Raw genomic sequence first — 19,652 nt, 5'->3', positions numbered from 1 at the left:
ATGCATGAGAGGAAATAAACACCGAAGAGCAGCTGAGCGAAATTTTGGATGACTTTCCAACAGGCGGGCACACGAACATTTTAGGATTGTAATTTCCTGCTGCTGACGTCAAAAGATCTTCAACAGTCCAACAACTCCAGGCAGGCCTCTGCTGCGGCCATTCATCACTGGTTATCACCACATTTTGCCATCAGTAGTTGGTTTCCTCTGTCAGCCCACAGCCCTTCCATTATTTCTCTGAGCAGATACTGAAGTCACAAACTGATCCCAAACAAAAAAAAAAAAAAAACAACTCACTTTAAGTCTCAGCTAGAGCTACAAATACACTGTTGTCATTTTCTATTGTGTCTGGAAAAGTGACTGACTGCACCTTCCTCCACAAATCAGAGCAGCATCAGTATTAAAAATCTGATACCTGAGCGTTTGTCCACTCTCAGCCATGATTCAAAGTTTCTGAATACGGAACCTCCTCCGCATCCCGGTTGAATCCCAACCACATTTTCCCCGACTCTTCCCAGTGAAGTCTCTGAATCCCTGATGCAGGGTTGCCGCTCGGCCACAGCTGGGCGCTGTTGCCTTACTCTCCCCCTGCCTCCCCTCTCTCTCTCTCTCTCTCTCTCTCTCTCCCTCTCTCTCTCTCCATCAGCCCTGCCTGCCTCTCTCCTGCCTCTCTGCCTCAGCCAACCCGGGCTGTGCCGAGCTGCTCCCTGCGGGATCAGAGCGCTCCCCCGCCGGGACCCTTCTCTCACATCCCCCTGCTGGGACGCGGCTACATTTCCAGCCAAGCACTGCCTGCTTTGGCTTTATTATGTGTGTCTGCGCCGCAGCCCCGCCAGCAGAGGCAGGCAGAGGAGGAGGGAGACTGGTAGCCAGAGTCAGGACAAAGAAAAAGCAGGGAGACAGAGGCTAGCGAGGGGTTAGGCTGCGAGAAATATTAGGCTGCTATTAATACCGCCGTTAGTGCACTGGGGGATATTAAGAAAAAAGAAAGCGTGGGTAGTAAAAGCAGTATTCCCCCCTCGGGGTGGAGATGCAGGGGAAGAGCGCAATGTCCGTGCCACCAGACCAGCAGCACCGCTGCCTAGTGTAGTATAGCGGGACGAGACACAGACGGCTGCTCGGTTCGGATCGGTGCGGCTCTCCTGGACGGACATGACACCCAAAACAGACTGAGACAGGTCCGATAAACTAAAAAAAAGAGAGAGAGAGAGAGAGAGAGAGAGAGAGAGAGAGAGGGAGAGGGTGAGAGAGAGGGGGGGAGAGAGAGAGAGAGAGAAAACCCAAAACACATCAGCAGAAGAAGAAGCCGGGGAGCGCGAGGGAAGAAGCCACGTTTCATTTTTTGAAAGCAAATCCCGTCCCTCTAAAAAAAAAAACAAATCCAAACAAAACAAAACAAAAAACAACAAAACAACAAAACAAAAAACAAAAAACAAAAAAAAAAACAACAAAAACACTCCGTCGTCTCTCTCCTCACCTGGAGCCGTCACGCGCCGCCGTGGCACCGCCGCCGCTGTCACTTTTGGTTAATACCGCGCGGGACTCGCTCAGGTGTTTGACGCTCGCGCGTGGTTGGCGGCTCGCGCCCCGCTCCGCAGCCGGTGCTGGAAGAAAAAAAAGTCTCACCGGAGCGGCGCGAGCGTCCGGGGCTGCACCGGAGCGGCGGAGCGCGCGCCAGGAGGGAGGGAAAAAAAGGAAAGAAAAGAGAGAGAGAGAGAGAGACGAAAAAACAAAACAAGAGAGGAAAAGGAGCGTCAGACGCGGTGACGGAGAAGAAGAAGAAGAAGAAGAAGAAGAAGAACGACGGGAAGTTCTCGTTTTATTCTACAGGTTGTGTGACCGCTGAAGAAGAAGAAGAAAAAGGAAAAAAAAAAAAACGCACCACCGGAGCCGAGTGCCGCCTCCTCGCCGTTTCACTCCCGGTGTGTTTGGTTTGTTGTCGTTGGACTAACGACCGATACCCGCTCAGAGACTCAAGCTGCCGCATTGCAACAGGCGGAGAAGCGGCGGCGGCGGCGGCGGCGAAGTGGAGGAGGAAAGATAAAGCCAGAGTGTGTCCGCCTGCATGGTTCACTGAAAACACGGAACGGAACAAAAAACTAGCAGAAAAATTGATATTTTAAAGAAAACAGCTCCAGAGATGTCTAGACGAAAGCAGGCCAAGCCGCGCTCCGTCAAAGGTAAGAAATTATTTGTTTGTTTTTTTTTTTTATATTATTTTATTTTGTGCCTCATGTGAACGAACACTTAATTTTAGAGAGTGTTGAATCGAAGCCAACGACCAAAACCACGACCAGGATTTCACAGCCCAACTCCGGTGCCGTGTGTCAGCTAATTTAATTTCATTTCCCCTGAAGGGTTGCGGGCAGTCTGAGTAGCCAGTTCTACATCGAAGGTAAATCAATGTCACTTGTGTCGGGATTTAACGTGTTGGCTCACTAATTGTTTGTAAACCGCCTGAAGACTCTTAAAGTCATTAAAACGGAAAACAAACGCTGTAGTTTAAATTTAACAACTAACTGAATCCTATGTTGGGATTTTTTTTTTTGGTCAGAAATAAGCCCAAAGAGCTGCAGTTTTATTTGTGTCTGATGGTCCACTGGGCTAATTGTTTTCAATTAGCTCCCTCCCTGTCAGGACAGGGAGGATGATAGACTTGTTTATGGCTGTTCAGATTGTGCGGATTTGGGTGATTCACTTGATTAATTGGTCAACAGTCTGGATTATTCACATGCTGTGATTTATTGCACTTGTTCTAAACTGCACCCTTCTGCCTTGTAGTAGTAGTAGCAGCAGCCTAAATGTGACTCTTTGACTTCACCAAGTCACCAAGATCTCACTTTATATGACTGTGGAGTTCCTCATTTATATTTTCACACCAAAGCACTGATCACAGTTTGACTTGAAGCACAGATAATTTTCCAAGAGGGTTCAAAAGCCCAGACAATTTTAGGAAAGGCACACTGCATGGCTTTTGGCTAAAGAGTCATTTAAGCATTTGGTTTGATATTTAAAACACTTTCTCTTTTTCCTCAAACAAACAAAACAAAAAAAAAAAAACAAACAATAAAAACGAAAACACAAAACAGGTAGAAGATTTACCTTCCTACTTTAAAACCATGTCCTGAAAGATTGGTGCACAGATGCACCACCAATCCTCAGACACAGATCCATATACTTCAATTCAAATTCAAAGATATTGTTCCAAATTTTTTTTTTTATCGGGTTTCTGAAAAGCCTTATAACAAAAAGTATCTTGCTCTGCCTCCAAAATGAAGCCTCAGTTTCCATTCTCATGAAATAGTATTCATTGCTTTGCATGGGTGAGTGGGCATCATGCATGAGGGCATGTGGTGGCCTTGGCCTCCATGTTTCCTTTATGGGACCCAGATGGGCAACGGGACGAGCTGACCATGTGGTTGCCACCCCCTCCAACCCCCAACCCCCCCCACCGTATAGACTTTCCCTTTCAGTGTCTATCTGGGAATCGAAGCAGATTTCTGACAATGATTCAAACTGGGTGGTTAGTTTGATTAACAGCGTGAGCCTCGCTGCAGGATTTCAGCCTCTCCTACAGGGTACGAAGTTAAGCCTGTTTCATTTGAGGTGGGGTGGGATTGATTTTTATCAATAGTAGGTGGCTACACACATGTCACACATGGCAGTAGTTTGTGTCATTGTTTTCAGCAGGGGATGGGTTTGCGACTGTAACATCTATTCCTGTGGGTCATGGTTTGTGTGCAGGACACTTGACAAGTTGTTGGAGGGGCACTTGCGTTTAGTTCAGTCCGCAGCACAGGCTTACAGGGAACAGGATGTGATTCAGAGAATCTGTAGCCTACAGACTCACCAGCCTCTGCAGGAATCTACTGAAAAACTGGTTTCAGTTTTTATTTGCTACAGTTCATCTTCATATCTAAAGAAAATTTGAATTAAAATAATAACTAATTATAACCAGTAACAGCACTTATTGCATTAAGTGGATAGCGCATCTTGTAAGCTTTAAATTTTAAGGGAACTGAGAGAGCAGCCAAAATTGAAACAAGTTTTGGTATGCACCTTGATGTGGAACTATTTTGTCGACACAGTGTCTTACTTGAGGTCTTGGGTTGACCCAGGATTTTTGCAGCACGATCTGTAACCACCACAGTTTCCCTTCTCTGATACATTCCTACGCGTTACCTTTAAAATATCCAGAAATAGATATAATAGCTTTTTTAATATTTTGATGGATATACACATGCACAAATAGCAACATACCTGTGTCATTGTAGATACAGTAGATTAACCCAAGCTCTGCCAATATTTGTTAAGCTTGGGCTCAAATAACAGGATCATTAAATGGTCAATAAATCGTCATAATTTTCTCTTGTTGTGTTACGACTATATTGATGCTCTACTTCTGCTTTCTGTTTTTCTATATGAAGACAATTTCAATGCGTTATCCACCCAAGGCTGCGATTCTTGGAAGCCATGCTGGTTGACCCTAAAGAGTAGCAAATGGGAATCTATTTTTCATAGAACTAGCTGTGATTTAAAAAATAAATAAATAAAAAATGTAAATAAAAAGTTGACACTTTGAAGTACTAATAATAAATGGTAATCAGAAGATATTATGATCTATACCAGGAAACGTTTGAGAAATGACTGAAGCTTACAGACCTTGATAAGTTTAAGTTGTTAAAATCAGTCAACTTACTGTTTTGGGATTGGGATGGGAGCAGTGTTGTGTGAATCATGGATTTCATTTGAATGATATGGTTCAATGTGGTTCTTGCTTCCTGCTGTAGTGTTGTTGATGCTCACTGCACTTTGTCAGTGAACAAATCAGCTGCTGTGGACCAGTGAATCTGTCCACTGCTGCTCTGTCATGGCTCTGTGTGTGTGTGTGTGTGTGTGTGTGCGCGCACGCATGCATTATTATGCTTGCAAGATGTACATTCTTATATTTGTGTTTGCATGCATCATGGACATGCATGCCTTGTGTGTCTTTGTGTGTGTGAGAGACCTCAGCACCCTGGATAACCAGGGCTTAGCTTTAGTCAGGCAGCCAAGCGAAGCAGAGCGAAGCAAAGCTGAGGCAGACGACCACCACTGTGTGTGTGCAGCAAAGGTAACATAGCCCTTGTGGTCTAGCTTGCATAAGCAGTGTGATTTATTTATTTATTTATTTTTTTGTGTACGTGTGCTCATGCATCTGTGTGTGTACATGCGTGTTGCTATCTGCCCTACACACCTTGCCCCTTTGAAAGCTTGGCAAGACTTGGCGTTGGGGGAAGATGAGTGGGTTGTAGAAAAGATAGATAGAGATGGAGGAGAAAGAGCGAGTGAAGGGTAACGGCAAGAGAGTGGAGAGGTGTTGGAGGGGGGAGGGGGCTGCAGTGGCAGGTGAATGGGCAGAGGGGAGGGAGTGGTGGAGGCCAGGATGAGGTGAGCATCGTCGGGGGATTATCTGTGTTTTCATGTTCTTATGTCTTTCACCTGCTCACCCAACTCTGACTGGCTGGCTTCTGCACAGACTTACTGGCCGGCCAGGCATACTAAAACAATAACAAGCACAACACAAACAAAGCACAAAGTCAATCTCCTGCTATAGATTTTCACCAACACAAAATGAAAAAAAATGTTTTTCCTGGGAATCAAAGTCATGGTTGTTTATGGCTGGTTATGTGTAGAACAACTACTTGAATTAGTTACATTTCACTGATTGAGCCTGGGCCCATATTCAGCAATACTAGTAATACTAAGTAATATGAAATATTGCAATCTTAAAAAAAAAAATATATCAAAAATTCTGCCCCCTCTACGGAGTGAAACTCTTTTTCTCTGCTTTATGTAATGCACATTGTACCTTGGCATGGTGCAACATTGCTCATAGCTTAAATATAGAACACAGTAATCTAATTTTGTACTACTCAGGGACATGACCAATAAAATATATAATAAAAAATCTTGTGAATGTAAGTGGAAAACCTTGCTAAGCATGTGATTAGTGGATAGAGAGTGCTGACATAATGTACACAGGGCTGATGCTTTATGTAAATGCTTGAGTAATATCCAAGCAGGGATGCAGTTATTGCAGGTTTGTTTTTCTCTTCTTGTCATTGTTGTGTAGTTTTATTTTGGGTTCCTTTAAAATGTGGTGGAAAACAGACAATTCCTTTTTAAGGGTATGAAATGTGAAAGACGTCACATTTAGTAACTAAGGGTGCAAATGAATCTCTGAACTTTGACTGCAGCTTTATCAGCATTTAAAATAGTACCACATAGAACAAATAATAACTGAAAAGTGAGGCAGTCAGTTGACATTTTCAATTTCTTATGGTGGATGTCACTTAATGAAACAGTAAAGCTTCAGAAAAGTCTGATCAGAACGTCTTCATATTGTTTCCAGTTCCTCTGGTGGATTTACTTGACCAGTCCTGCCTTTACAGTGATGAGGACTTGTCTACAGTAGAGGGCACTTTACTAATTGTGGTTGGTTAATTTAACATGGACTAATGTCAGAGTGATGGGCCATGAGACTATGTGATGGGGTGAGAGAAAAGGAGGGGTGTGCAGGAGGAAGAAATGAGAGAGCACGGCTTCTCTCTTATCAAACTATTATTTCAGTGGATTAATCCGTTTTTAATGTGTGCCTTTAGTGAGGCGAGGCAGCAAAAATCTCCTTCTCTGTCTGCCCTGGCAGCCTTGCTGCCTCCTATTTCTCTCTCTCTCTCTATCTCTCTCTCTCTCTCTCTCTCTCGCTCTCTCTCTCTCTCTCTCTCTCTCTCTCTCTCTCTCTCTCTCTCTCTCTCCCTCCCTCTCTCTCTCTCTCTCTCTCTCTTCTCTCTCTCTCTCTCTCTCTATCTTTCTCCCTCCCTCTCTCTCTCAGCTCTTAGCCCCTTGAGTCTCTCATGCATTATGTAGTGATGATTATTACTTAATTACACATTAAAAAATCCGCTTCATTTGCAGGACATTAAACGGGAGTTGAGCGCATATGACAAAGAGATGGAGGGGAGGGAAAGGGAGGGAAGGCTGGAGATGGGAGAAAAGAGGGAGCACTTACTTTTTAGCATTTCCTTGGTTTGTTTAGAGTGTTTATGGTTAGTGGAGCCAAGTGAGTTCTTTGACCAAGAGGGAGAAAGAAAGGGGTGTTGAGTTTACTGTCGACGTGTGTTGAGGCGAGTTCTTCTGGGCTAATGGCATCACTTCCACTTGATCTCCCCCTTTCTACAACTCTCGCTCTCTGCTTGTATCTCTCTGTCTCTGTTTAAATCTCGCCTTTATATCTCTTCACATTAGACTTTTGTTCCAACACCTTTACAGGTTTAATTAAATTTTTCTTATGTAAACAAATTTTCAGTCAGGGCTGTTTGTCTGTATTCAGCTGACTGAGATGATGTAGATATAGATAGCTGCTGCCTGCTCTGTTTCTTGCTGTCAGAGACGAGCAGTATTCACAGGTGCAGTACCATGCTCATGGTGTGCAGTATTCCCCTTTAAACTGCTTGATGATTGACCAAATTGTTCCCTGGGCATTGATCACTGAAAACCAGACAACTTTTTGTGCTAGCACATGATTAAACACTTAGCCCTTTGGGAAGTTAGACTTACCTCTTTTCAAAGACCTACATTATAAATTAAAAAGAACCCTGGTTTACTTGTTTGCATTTTTGTTGTTGCTTGTTCTACTAGTTCTTGGCGCAGCTTCTGAGAAAGTAGTGGACTTTACACATGCTGTGCCAACTGACAAGATTATTTTCTTTATCAGTTAATCTACTGATCTCTGTCTGCTTATTGATTCATCACAGTGAAAAATATGAATCACAGTTTTCCATTGTGTGAGAAATTAAAATAAATTTAATGATTTAAAACAACTGCAGGTTCTCTTGATTGACTAATCAAGTAATGGCCTGATAATTTAAACGGTCGTACTTTTTTACACTGGCAGAGCCTGCATGACGTTTCATGTAAGTATGTGATTTTAAATCTAATAAAAGACTCTGAGATAGTAATTATTCATTGCCCGGAGTTAAAGTTTTTGTCAATTAACTATTCATACTTGAAATTAACAATCTCCAACCAAATGTGGGTAAAAATTAATTGCTGTGAAATGTCAGCAAGTTAAACACCAGCTTGATGGTTGCTCAATCTACTCAGGATTCTCCTACAAAGGGAAAAATAAAACAAACTGAACACGTGTGCAGCACAGTGGCAGCAGGTTGGTTCATGGAAGTGCTGTGCCTCATATATCCCAATATCTGGGGGCAGCACTGTGAGGGATTGTGTGGTGTGCATAATAGAGTGCATTTGGAAAGTATTCAGACCCCATCAATGTTTTTTACGTTTTGTTATATTGCTGTTTTATGCTAAAATTAATATCTGTAAACCTAATTAATATACCCTCAATAGCCCAAAATATCAAAGCAAATGCATGATTTGAGAATTATTTTTGCTCATGTATAAAAATGGAAACTCTGAATCTTTTTGGAATGCACTGTACAGTTAATCTTTCATTTCTCTTCCCCTTTCTCATTCTCCATTTTTTTTCTCTCTCTCCCCATCTGGCTTTACCATTAGATTTGTTTTAATGTCGCACTTTGGCAGAGCAAAGAGACTTTCATAGGGCGACTGGCTCTTATAAAAGGCAGAAACACATGTGGCTTGGATTAAGACGACAATATGTTTTTTGCAGGTATATCTGAGTGGATGAAGACAAGGGCACCGTAAATGCTTTGCAATTGCTTTTAATATTAAAATTGACAGCTTACCTTTGTTGTTGCAGCTATAAATAGTGTTAGCTATTGTTCAATCACTGTGTGTACACAGACATTTTGAGCAACTCATTTATAAAAGCTGTATTGGCTTTACATTAAGGCTTGCTGAACCATTAAATGGCTTTCTGAAAGCTTTGTTAGAAATTCCATTGACTCCTCAGCAGGAGGTGGATTTTAGTTTAGTTTTTTTTTTTTTTTTTAAATAGGACAAAACAAGATAATGTCATTGTTGATTGGTAGAGCCCAGCAGCACCGTGCATCAAATGTAACAGGAGTCATGTTGATTTGCCCCCAATTAAAACCAAATTACAGCACAACTGAAGGCTCATAGAGCAGAATATAACTGAGTAGAAAACGCCCATTTCTTTTTTTTTTACTGACGACAGAAGAAAAGCATGAACGATAGCTGAATTCCATTCAACTCTCTTAGTTGCAAGATCTTGTGTTGTCCAGGTTTTCTCACACCATCATTACTAACTGGAACACTTACAGTGGAGCCGGGACGGTGTGAATACCTGTTCTTTTCTCTCAGATGAATCACACTTTTCCTGTGATAAGGCCCCACTGAAAAAAGAGCACTGTCAAATGTAACACCTTGTATTTGACTGGAATTCATATACAAGAGCTTTAGTCAATTTTTTTCCCAGATGGCCTTAAGGAAACTTTCAGATATTTGCCAAGGTACCAGAAAGGCTAAAATACATTCTTTTGGTTCATGAGTGACCTGCATCTCATTTGAGCATCTTGGAGTCAAGTGATATCACAAAGACACTGTGTGAAGATCAAAAAATGGAGGTTTCTATCAAAAACAAAGACATCATCTAGTACACATTGTTGGATTTGTGTTCTATGGTGTATGTACTGTATGTATATGTGTGTGTGTGTGTGTGTGTGTGTGTGTGTGTGTGTGTTTATATATATATATATATATATATATATATATATATATATATATATATAGAGGCACACGTATCAATATATGATCAATATATATATATATATATATTGATCATATATTGATACGTGTGCCTGCCCACATGTGTTACCATTTTTCTAACTTCTTTGGAGGCTCTTTGACCTTTTCTGGTACAAACACCTTTGATGTTGGCATCAGGCAACACATCAGTTCTGATGTTCAGTTTATGTTTAAGTTCAGGCCGTCCGCAATGAATGGATGTCAATGCAATGCCTCAACAAGGATAGCTACAGAAATGTGTGTGTGTGTGAGTCAATGTATTCATCTGTGTGTCCAGAAAGGGTGAAGGGGTCCCTCAGTGAGGTGTGTGTATGCCAGCGACAACTCCTTATCAGCGGCCAGCCTGGTGTGGTTGTGCATGTACTCGTGTGTGAGAACAAGGCATCATGGGCCAGGACTGTGCCATTGTAGCGGCTTAGCTAGCCTCGTTTATCGGCTGCAAACTCAGTGGACCTTAACACCCACCCACCCCTCTGGAGACACTTGGACACACACAAACCCAAGCACAGTGTAGCTGAGCTGTGTGTGCGCCCATAACCTCATCTTTTTAGACGAGAACGATGATGCGGGTGTGATTATACACATCCAAGCACGCACACAAACACACAGTCAATCCAGACCTAACTTACCAAACCTGTATCCCCATCATGAGATACTCTCAGAGGACACGGGCCTCTAAGTTTCCTAGAAGTCTGTGTGCTTGCATTCATATATGCAATCATTTACAGTGTCTCACTTAGTTTATGCCTCTTTCTTCATTGAACACTATTTCCCTGCAGTGTATTTGTCAGTCTAGATTGGGCTGTTTAATTTAGTTTTATGTGCTATACTCATGAACTCGAACACTCATAAAGCAACCGAAGATTAATTTTATTGTGAACCATTTTCTTTATCTTTAATGTCATTGTTAAATATTATATTATATACTGCAGAATGCTGAAGAGATTGCATTTACAGTGATAAGAAAAACAAGTAGAAATGTGTAAGTACAAATTTTACATCACAATAAATGAATTCCAGAATTCTTTTTTCTATAATCATTAATATTGGGTAACAACAGCCTAAATTAAACAGTCACTTGCTCTTGTTTGTTATTATTTTCTGATATTTAAACATTAAAAATCCATGTTTGCTTTAAAAGTGAACTTGATATCACTTCTGGTTGTTGTTGAATCTTAGCGGATCCAAGGATTTCGCCGACAAATGGATATAGCCAGCAGGCGTTCATATTTATGATAAATTATGTAGAATTGGTATGGGAACAGAAATACAAGCTTATTAATTTTTGGACCTAATTGCAACAATTTCTTTCTCATACACCCCCCTTGCCCCCATCCATCCCTCCTCCTTTCCTCTCCTCCAGCATCCTGTGTTTTCTCCCCTTCACACCTTCATCTCTTCTACTCAGGCTTCTACCCCCTTCGTCTCATAATGTCTCCCCCTCCCTCCTCCTTCCTATTCTGTACATTAAACATTAGTGGTGGGGGCAATTAGCAGTGCCCCACTGCACACCTGGCTGGTGCATAATATATTTATTGGGCCACCCTCCCTCCCTTCTCTCTTTGCCACACATGCACACACTGCTGTTGATGAAGGGGTGACTTTTGGGAAATGGCAAACCTGTGTGTGTGTCAGACAGAGAGAAATGATCAAACTTAATGCCTCCTGGTCTGACCCTGCATAACCTCCCAAGTACAACTCCACCAAAACTCACAGGTCTACTCAAATTTTCAAACAAATGACTCGGTCTTTCTCAGATTTCATTCCATTATTGGTACAACTTCTTAAAATGTGTATTTTCCCTTGGCCAGACGGTTGCTGTGTTTTGTCTGTTTTAATTAGGTTATGTAAACACTGAGCATATCCCATTTATCCTTTTCTGAGTCCTCCTTTTTCAGAGAGCTTCATGAATATTTTCAGGAGTAGATTAGGGAAATTTTTTATCTCTAACACTATGGTTGCATGTCTACCAATTTTAATATGTATAGTACATGCTGCCTCGAGATCTCTCTATATTGCTGTCAAAAAAGCAGCTTTATTATGCCGCCTTTGCTTATTCAAACTGAACCAAACAAAGCTGGCATAATGTTGTATGATTATAGTTAGCATGTTATGGAGTCAGCAGTGTGACATGCAGCAAAACAGCAGTGGTATCTGTCCCAGTGTGCCAGATTTCCCCTTTACACAGATGTTGACCCGGCTCCCTGAGTCCTATCAAAGCCATTATTACGGCAGAGTAAAAATCCTTGTCTTGAAAAGGCAGTGTAAAAGGAGGTTATATGTTCTGATCAGGTTATGTCGGCTGATTCATTCTTTCGTTTTTTTTTTTTTTTTTGTGCTTCCCTTTTTTTACCTTTTGCCTTTTGCGCTTGCACACACGCGCACACACAATGGACCCAGACTTATGTTCATTGTCCTCAAAGTGTGGAGTCTTCAGCATAACAAGCTGCTTGTGTTGTGTTCCTTTTTTTTTTTTTTTTTGGACACTCTGCCGGGTCTTTGTAGTGCACCCTACTATAGACTTAGCAATGGTTCCATTTAGTGCTTCAGCCTTCAGTTGGTTTTTCCAGCTCTTTTCCATTCACCTCCCAGTCAAAAGGCGACGGTGTCCTGCTGAGACAATTACAATGGAGTAGGAGAGAGCAAGGGAGCAGGAGAGACTCCATACTGAATAAGAGAGAATAGAAATGTGAAAGAACAGTAAATTTTGACCTGTTTTTACAACTTTTCCCTTTTCAAGACATTGTACAGCAGATTCAGTCTAATTTGCACGACTTTCCTTAACGTCTGTGTACAATTGAGCGAATAATAGACTAGACGTTATACCACTTTGGTCAGCCAAGTATTGACTGTTGGTCTTTTTAAAAGGTTCAGTCTTAACATTTTGTTATGTCATGGAGGGCACCCACCAATTCAATTATCAGATCACGTTTAAGGAATTTTAAGAGGTTTTGCTTTGTTGCCATCTAGTGCCTTTGTTGGTAGATTTACTGCATATTCAGACACCTTAAAGAGCATTTTTTTTTTTTTTTTAATTCTAATGGGCATCGAGCAGCAGATACAGTATAGTGACTTTTTAGAAAAATTGTAGCTACTATCTGAAGAAGAGGTCATGAGTATTGTCCATCTGCAGACTGCTTGCTAACATGTAGTTTTGTTGGATTGTGCTTTAAATGAAAGCAGCTTTATTTTGTTTTTAAATAATAAAATATTGTCAGCAATATTTGAACACAGTCATGTAGCATGAAGCAAATATTTCACAATGCTGTCATGAGCATATCATTGGTAGAAATAGGTATCACATCATATACATATATATATATATATATATATATATATATATATATATATATATATATATATATATATACACACTTCTTTAGACTATATTCAGCTACACTTGACCACGTTGTTTATCTCACTACTAAATCTACTAATTCAGTATAATGAAGTACATTTGTAAATTTAGAACAATATTGATATTCTTCTCACATTTGACAGAGCAATAGTGGAACAAACTGCTGATGTAAATGTCCATATCCACACAGTTTCAGTAAGATTAAACTAATGAATCATTTCACAGCAGTACAATAAGCATCCGGCTGCAAACTAATGAGTATGCTAGGCAGAATAGTACTGTGCTCCAAATCACGTTCACTTTTTGTGAAGTCCTTTTTTATTTAAAAAAATCTCTCCCGATGTCATGTTGTCTTTACTCTCCATTTTTCTCTAGATAGTTTTAGGACAGCCTGGCTGAGGTTTGGGGAGCAAATGTGCACTTTTATGACTGCACATGTAGGTTCAGGAAAGTCAGAGTGACTTTAATTGTACTGTGTTGAAAACAACAGCAGAGGAAAATGAGGCTCTATCTCCTCTTGTATATCTGGTTTCTAATAAAAGCTTTATGCCTGTATCAAGACAGAATGAAATAAGAAGACAATGGTCGAGGAGGAGATGAGCAGAAAGAGAATGAGAGATTGCATGGTGAGAACAGTGTGAAGGTGTGTGTGTGTGTGTGTGTGTGTGTGTGTGTGTGTGTGTGTGTGTGTGTGTTGGTCAGGGCTGGCCCATTTTAAAAATGCAGTAGAACTGTCTGTCTTAGATTCAGAGTTGATAAGCAGTCTGGGGACTCGCACACAAAGTTTCATCTCCTCTCCTCTTCTCTAGGCTTTTTTTTTTCTTTTGACCCAACAAAGTAAATTACTACCTTTCCAAAATTAGTTAAATAACTAACTAGCTGAGATAATAGCTCTCTGGAGGAGAATATCTGTAAATATGTTTCTTGTTTATTGACAATATACTGAGAGAGTGGAGTTAGTATAGTTAACTTTGTGTCAATAGAGATGTTTTATTAGAATCGGAATCAGAGAGTCAGAATCGTCTTTAATGGCCAAGTTTGTGCACTCAAATGGACAAAGAGAGGGAAAAGAATAAAGTATATACTATAGCTAGAAAATATAACGTTTCATATTAATTCATGGTGCATATTGGAAAAAAATTGTGCAGATGACCTGAGAATTTAATTAACCGTGTTTTATTTAGTTATATTGATAATACATAAAATACATATTTTGTTCTTCATTCATATTATATATATTACTGAAGCACTTCTATGCTTCCAACATCTGATTGATTTCTTTTCATCTTTGGGACTCAAATCTGTTGCTGAGCAATATTAGCAAAAACTCTCCTTACAGGCTAGGATGGTATTTGTTGCTAGGCAACATTAACATTTTTATCAGGAAGTGATGGAGGACTATCAGGGTAGTTAGTTTGTAAAGAATTGTAAAGAAAAAAAAAACAACATACACTGAAAACCTTCGACCACAGTTTTAATGTAGGTTAGACTGCAAGATAAAACAAACGAAAAACATTTGGTGTTTTGTCTTATTAGGATTAAAAAAGTGGAAAGTACAGTTTATATGTAGGATAAGATGCCTGATTATAAGTCTACACAAGCAAACAAACAACCAGCCACGCTCCAAGCGCACACGCGCTGTGTATATTTTTCTTGTTACTCCCAGAAGGAGAGTGACGAGTGAGTTAATCTGTCCGCCAGCGATGCGGCATGACACAAAGCTGTTTATTTCCTTTTTCCTCTCGCTCTCGCTCTCTCTCTCCCTCTCCCTACTCCCCCTCTCTCCTTCTGTAAAGTCTAATCAAGTTTGTATCAAGCTAAATAATGCCTTAGCGTGAAATTGGTGTCTTCAGTCAAAAAGCACTCCTGAGCCTGTACTACAAGAGAAGGCAATTATGCACCCCTCCCCACCTCTGCACCCTCTAGCCATCACTGCTCTTGGTGTGTGTGTGTGTGTGTGTGTGTGTGTGTGTGTGTGTGTTTGCACTGTAACTCCTATATTTCATAATCTGCCTCATCTGTTCTTGACTATGTCCTCATATTGGAGCTCTGACTTCTAATGGTGAACTCGGTGCCTGTATTTGACGAGAGGGTGTGTGTGTGTGTGTGTCTGTGTCTGTCCCTGTCTGTAATGGTGATTGGAGGCTGCTGGGGGAACTTCTAGTTCAGTTATTTCTGGCACCTTCCCCAGAGTCGAGGTACTCCAGAGGAATGTTTTCCCTCTCCTCCTCTTGCCCTCTCTTTCTCTCTCTGTCCTACTCCTTATCTTTCTTCTCACTGCCCTCTTTCACCTCTCGTCCTTCCTCACTGGTGCTTTCATCCTCAACTCTTTCTCACCTATACGCTCCTTCACTGATTTCTAATTTAAATGTCTCCTTTCTCTCTTTCTTTCTTTTTCCTCATGGTTTCCCTTTACTCCTCAGCTTGCTTTCTTTACACATCTTTTTTTTTTTGCGTGTCTCTCTTGCTATTGATTCCTCTTCCTGCTGCACTCTCTCTGACAGACAGAAAAACAAATGTTAGATCAGAGAGGCTCTTTAATCTCAAGCTGTGTTGTTTGGCCCTGAACATCATCTCTGTGCTTGTCTACGTGTGAGAATAAGTGTTATGCTCTCTAGGTGATGAGAGAGGTGAGATTGCTTCTAGTTATTAAACATCTCTTAGTCTAAAGAAGTAGTTATGTTTCCTGTTTTTGGCTGGACCTCAACAGTTGGACTGGTCTCATTAATGTGAATGACTTGCTTAGACTGAGTGATGAAGGAGCACCATTAGTCAGACAGTCCAAAGTGGTTGGTGTGAACATTACATTGTCACGGGCTGTTTGCAGGAAGTGTTCCAAGCCAGCAGTGCTTTGACTATTCAGAGTCTGTTAACAACTTTTCCCCCCAAACGTTTTTAGAATAAACATTAGCTATTCTCCGTTGAGTTAGTATCTAATCGGGAGTGGGTTGGTACTCGTCAACATGTAGTCCTAATGGGACATGTTTAGTCACTATTTCATACTTGGTCAGCTGCAACAAAAAGAGCAGCTTTATTTGGACTACAGCTGTATTAAAATACTGTTTCTGTGATGAATATTTAGGAGTGAAACAAACAGATATGGCTAAATTTACGCACAAGGCAGATTGCAAATGCAACATCATGACATATGTCATGTTGTGTTGTATATGACACCATATAGAAATATTTTACAACAATTGAAGCAAGCTGCAGTTACTTTTCATTGACTGTACTTGTTTGCAGCAACCCTATCCTTTTTTTTTTTTTTTTTCCCCCACATTATCCATTTACAGTCCAGCCACATACAGTTTCCTTTGTTACTTTTTTCATCCATTTCTTATCTTTGTTGTTAGAAGTGCAGTGAAAGACGAACAGGAAAGTCAGCGAGTGAAAGAGGGAATGAAATGTAGTGCAAGGCCTCAGGTTGGATTCGAACCTGGGCCGCTGCAGTTTGGAGCGACCCTTAATGCTACACTCTCTAGAGTCTGGAAGAACACACCTACTAGGTTTTGACCTGATCTTGTTCTAGTACCTCAAGGACACTGCATGTGTCTGTATGTATGAGTGTAGGCCCTCTTCCAAAGTATGAATAATGCACTGAACTTATAAAACAATAAAAGATTTCATTTTTACATTGGTATTAGTAATGATTGATTCAAGCTCTGTGTCTTTTCAGTCTTACATCAATATTTTTTTGACTTCAGCCATTGGGGGTTGGGTTGTGTAAGAGAAAGCAAGAGATCATGTGTGTTAATGTTTTCATGATATGTTTTGGGGTGTTTCGTAGCAACTTGGAGGGCCAAATCAGGCTAGTTAAAAACCGCAGTGCTGTGCTCGTATACAGAGAGAAACAAAGGAGAAGGTGAGGGACCTGATGGGAAAGAAAAGAAGAGAGGATTGTTGCAATGCAGGTAATAGAGGGAAGAATGATGGGAATAAAAAGTAGGGATAACTGAAGGTGAGGCAATACAGAACACTGTGAAAACCAAATCAGGTAGTAGAAACGTTTGGCCCAAAAGAAAGGAAGAGGAAGCAGAATGATGAGAGGGGGAATAGCGGAAGAGGGGGACAGCAGACAGAGAAAGATAGAGAGGGCGATGGAGCTTGTCTGCCAGGCTTGTTTGGTTGTTGTTCTTTCTCTCTGCCATCCATCTAAGCCCTCTGCTACCTCTGTCCCTTTACATACACTCTCACAAACAAAAGCTTGCATGTACACGCACCCACACTGTCCCAAAGCCCAGCCTAGCCTGGTGTTTCTGGCCAGTGGCTCAGTGCATGGTATGTGTGTCAGTTTGTGTGTTTATGTATTTTAAGGCTGTTTTGTTCAGAATGCACGCAGGCAGAGAGAGCGGTTTTACTGCTGATAAAAGTATTTGGTTAATCAGCTTCTGTCCCTGTCCCCTGACTAGAAGCGCTTGCATGTGTGTGTGTTTGACACAGGCCATTGAAGTTGTTGGGACTCCCCGGGGGTGGGCTGGTGATGGAGATTGGCATCAGCCCTCAGCCAGTGGCGTCACAAAGTCGTTCCTGAGGGACAGGAAGGGCAGCCAATGAGAGAATCTCTCTAGTGCTATAGGGAGAAAGCGGGTTAGGGAGGGGAGGTGGGGGCTAGGAAGTGGGTTGAGGAGGAGAAGTAAGAAGGGGGGAACCAAGAGAGGCAGTAAGGGAGGAGGGAGGAAGAAAGGAGTGTCTAGGATGAGAAATCGAGACAGACAGATAAAGAGAGAGAGAGAGAGTAGGCTGACAATTACCCTCTTGACTCCTGTCCAGAACTAGTTGTCAATCAGCCCGTCGCTCTGGGAAAAGAACCAGCCTATCATTGGCTACACTGACCCACATCCCGCCTCTCTGGGCCACATGATTGGCCACGGTGACCCATTCATCAAAGAGATCTGGGAACACCAGAGCCTCGAGCTGCCTTGGGAATAAATGGCCCTGATACTGTGTGTGCATGCATGTGTTGTTTGGGAGGAAAAAAGACAAAGGGCTTCCTTATTGATGCTACAACTGCTTTCATGGGACAGGAGAGAACAGGCGACAAGGATAGAGCTGAGAAAGAGACATGGAGAAAAGGAAAGAAGGAGGCTGAAAAATAAATTGGCGGTGGATGATTGAGGAAGATGGATGTTCAAGCAAAGCAGTGGTCAGGGACGAAACAATGTAGGCATGGAAGGGAGAGAGACAAGAGGATGATGAACAAGGAACGACAAAATCGAGAAGTGAATAAGGGAAAGAGGGAGGGAAATTATAAGAGGCTTTAAATACAGGAGGGAAAGATGGAGGTGAAGAGAAGTGCAGAGAGAGTTGCACTGATGCACTGCCTTGTAGTTGTGTCGGTTTGTGTACATGCACATAGATAAATAATGAAACCATATGTGTAAATATTTGTTTATGATAACATCATCATGATGCCCTTCTCTTCTCTTCACTCACTTCCCTTTATGTAAATCTTAGGTATCTAAAATTGGAACATGTCAAAACAGCCATACCTCACAGCAGTGTTGGGCATTATCTGCATGCTTTAGCAGAGTTAACTCTGGTTTTCTATTATGTCTGATTTATTTGGGTACAACAAACTTTTTTTTTCAATCCTTCATTATCATAGAAAATGAGAAGGTTTTGTGCAAAACTGTGTTTGTGATTTTCTCCTAAAACTAAACTTTACCTGTTGACAGCAATTAGATTCTACTGTCCCTAGATGCCCCTGCAGGTTAGCCTGATCAACCCTCTGCGCAGGATATCACCAAACTCCCTCAACTTGTAATTTGTCTTGGGCTACCAAACTGACAGAAAGCAACAGGGATGAAAATGCAATGAGTGATGAGTTTGTATATGGTCTTGTAGCCCTGAGAGTCTACTGAGGCAGCAAAAGTTAAACACATCTGTGGGAATCTCAAATTGACTTTCTTTTATCTGGACGGACAAAAAGGACGAAGCAATCATGCCGCTCATTCAAAGTAATTAGTACCAACTTCATCTTGGACAACATTTAAAAGTTTTCATTTCATAGTCTTTTAAGAAACCACATCTGATATCACCACTGAAGCCACCCTAAATACAAAATAACTTCTTTCTTCTAATTGGCTTATTAAGTTTAAGAAGAGTGGTCTTTTTAACAACCATCAATTCCTTGTATCAGGATATTTAGTTCGCGCCTGGAAGAAGTGCTGGTTTGTTAATCAGCTTATTGTGCCAATTTACATTTTTCAACCTAGAGGCCCGAGTGTGAAAGGAAGTGAGATGTAATGTAGGCGGAAAAGAGATGGATCAAGCTCACCAGCTAGTGGCAAAAGGCTTGTTAATTGGATACCTTGAATGTTGTATTCTTACCTCACACACAGGCCTGTTCTCTGCCACAATACTGGTGTCCATATCCAGGACTCTCTTCAAAAGCATGGTTTCCCCATGGTGTACACTCCCTACAGGGACAGAAACACACACTTGTGTGCGTTCCCTTTTTTACTCATACAGTAGGTGTTAGCATGCCTATCCATCCCAACACAACCAAACTCATACCCTCTCAAACCCCTGGTGTGTGCGGGGTTCACAGTAACAG

The 19,652-nt window shown here is 41.4% G+C and overlaps 1 protein-coding gene across 1 annotated transcript in view; it reads left to right on the top strand.

The window, feature by feature from the left end:
* Positions 1 to 710: 710 nt before the first annotated feature.
* znf423 (zinc finger protein 423) overlaps positions 711 to 19,652 on the top strand; it is a 135,735-nt gene continuing 116,793 nt past the window's right edge. Inside the window, exon 1 of the mRNA XM_029523169.1 lies at positions 711 to 2,180. Within this exon, the coding sequence (XP_029379029.1) occupies positions 2,141 to 2,180 (40 nt within the window). The 5' untranslated portion in view covers positions 711 to 2,140. The remainder of the gene's footprint in view (positions 2,181 to 19,652) is intronic.

Source organism: Echeneis naucrates, chromosome 16 (genome assembly GCF_900963305.1).
Source record: "Echeneis naucrates chromosome 16, fEcheNa1.1, whole genome shotgun sequence".
Lineage (NCBI taxonomy): Eukaryota > Metazoa > Chordata > Actinopteri > Carangiformes > Echeneidae > Echeneis > Echeneis naucrates.
Note: the sequence above shows the minus strand (reverse complement) of the source record. Positions and strands in the feature narration are given on the sequence as shown.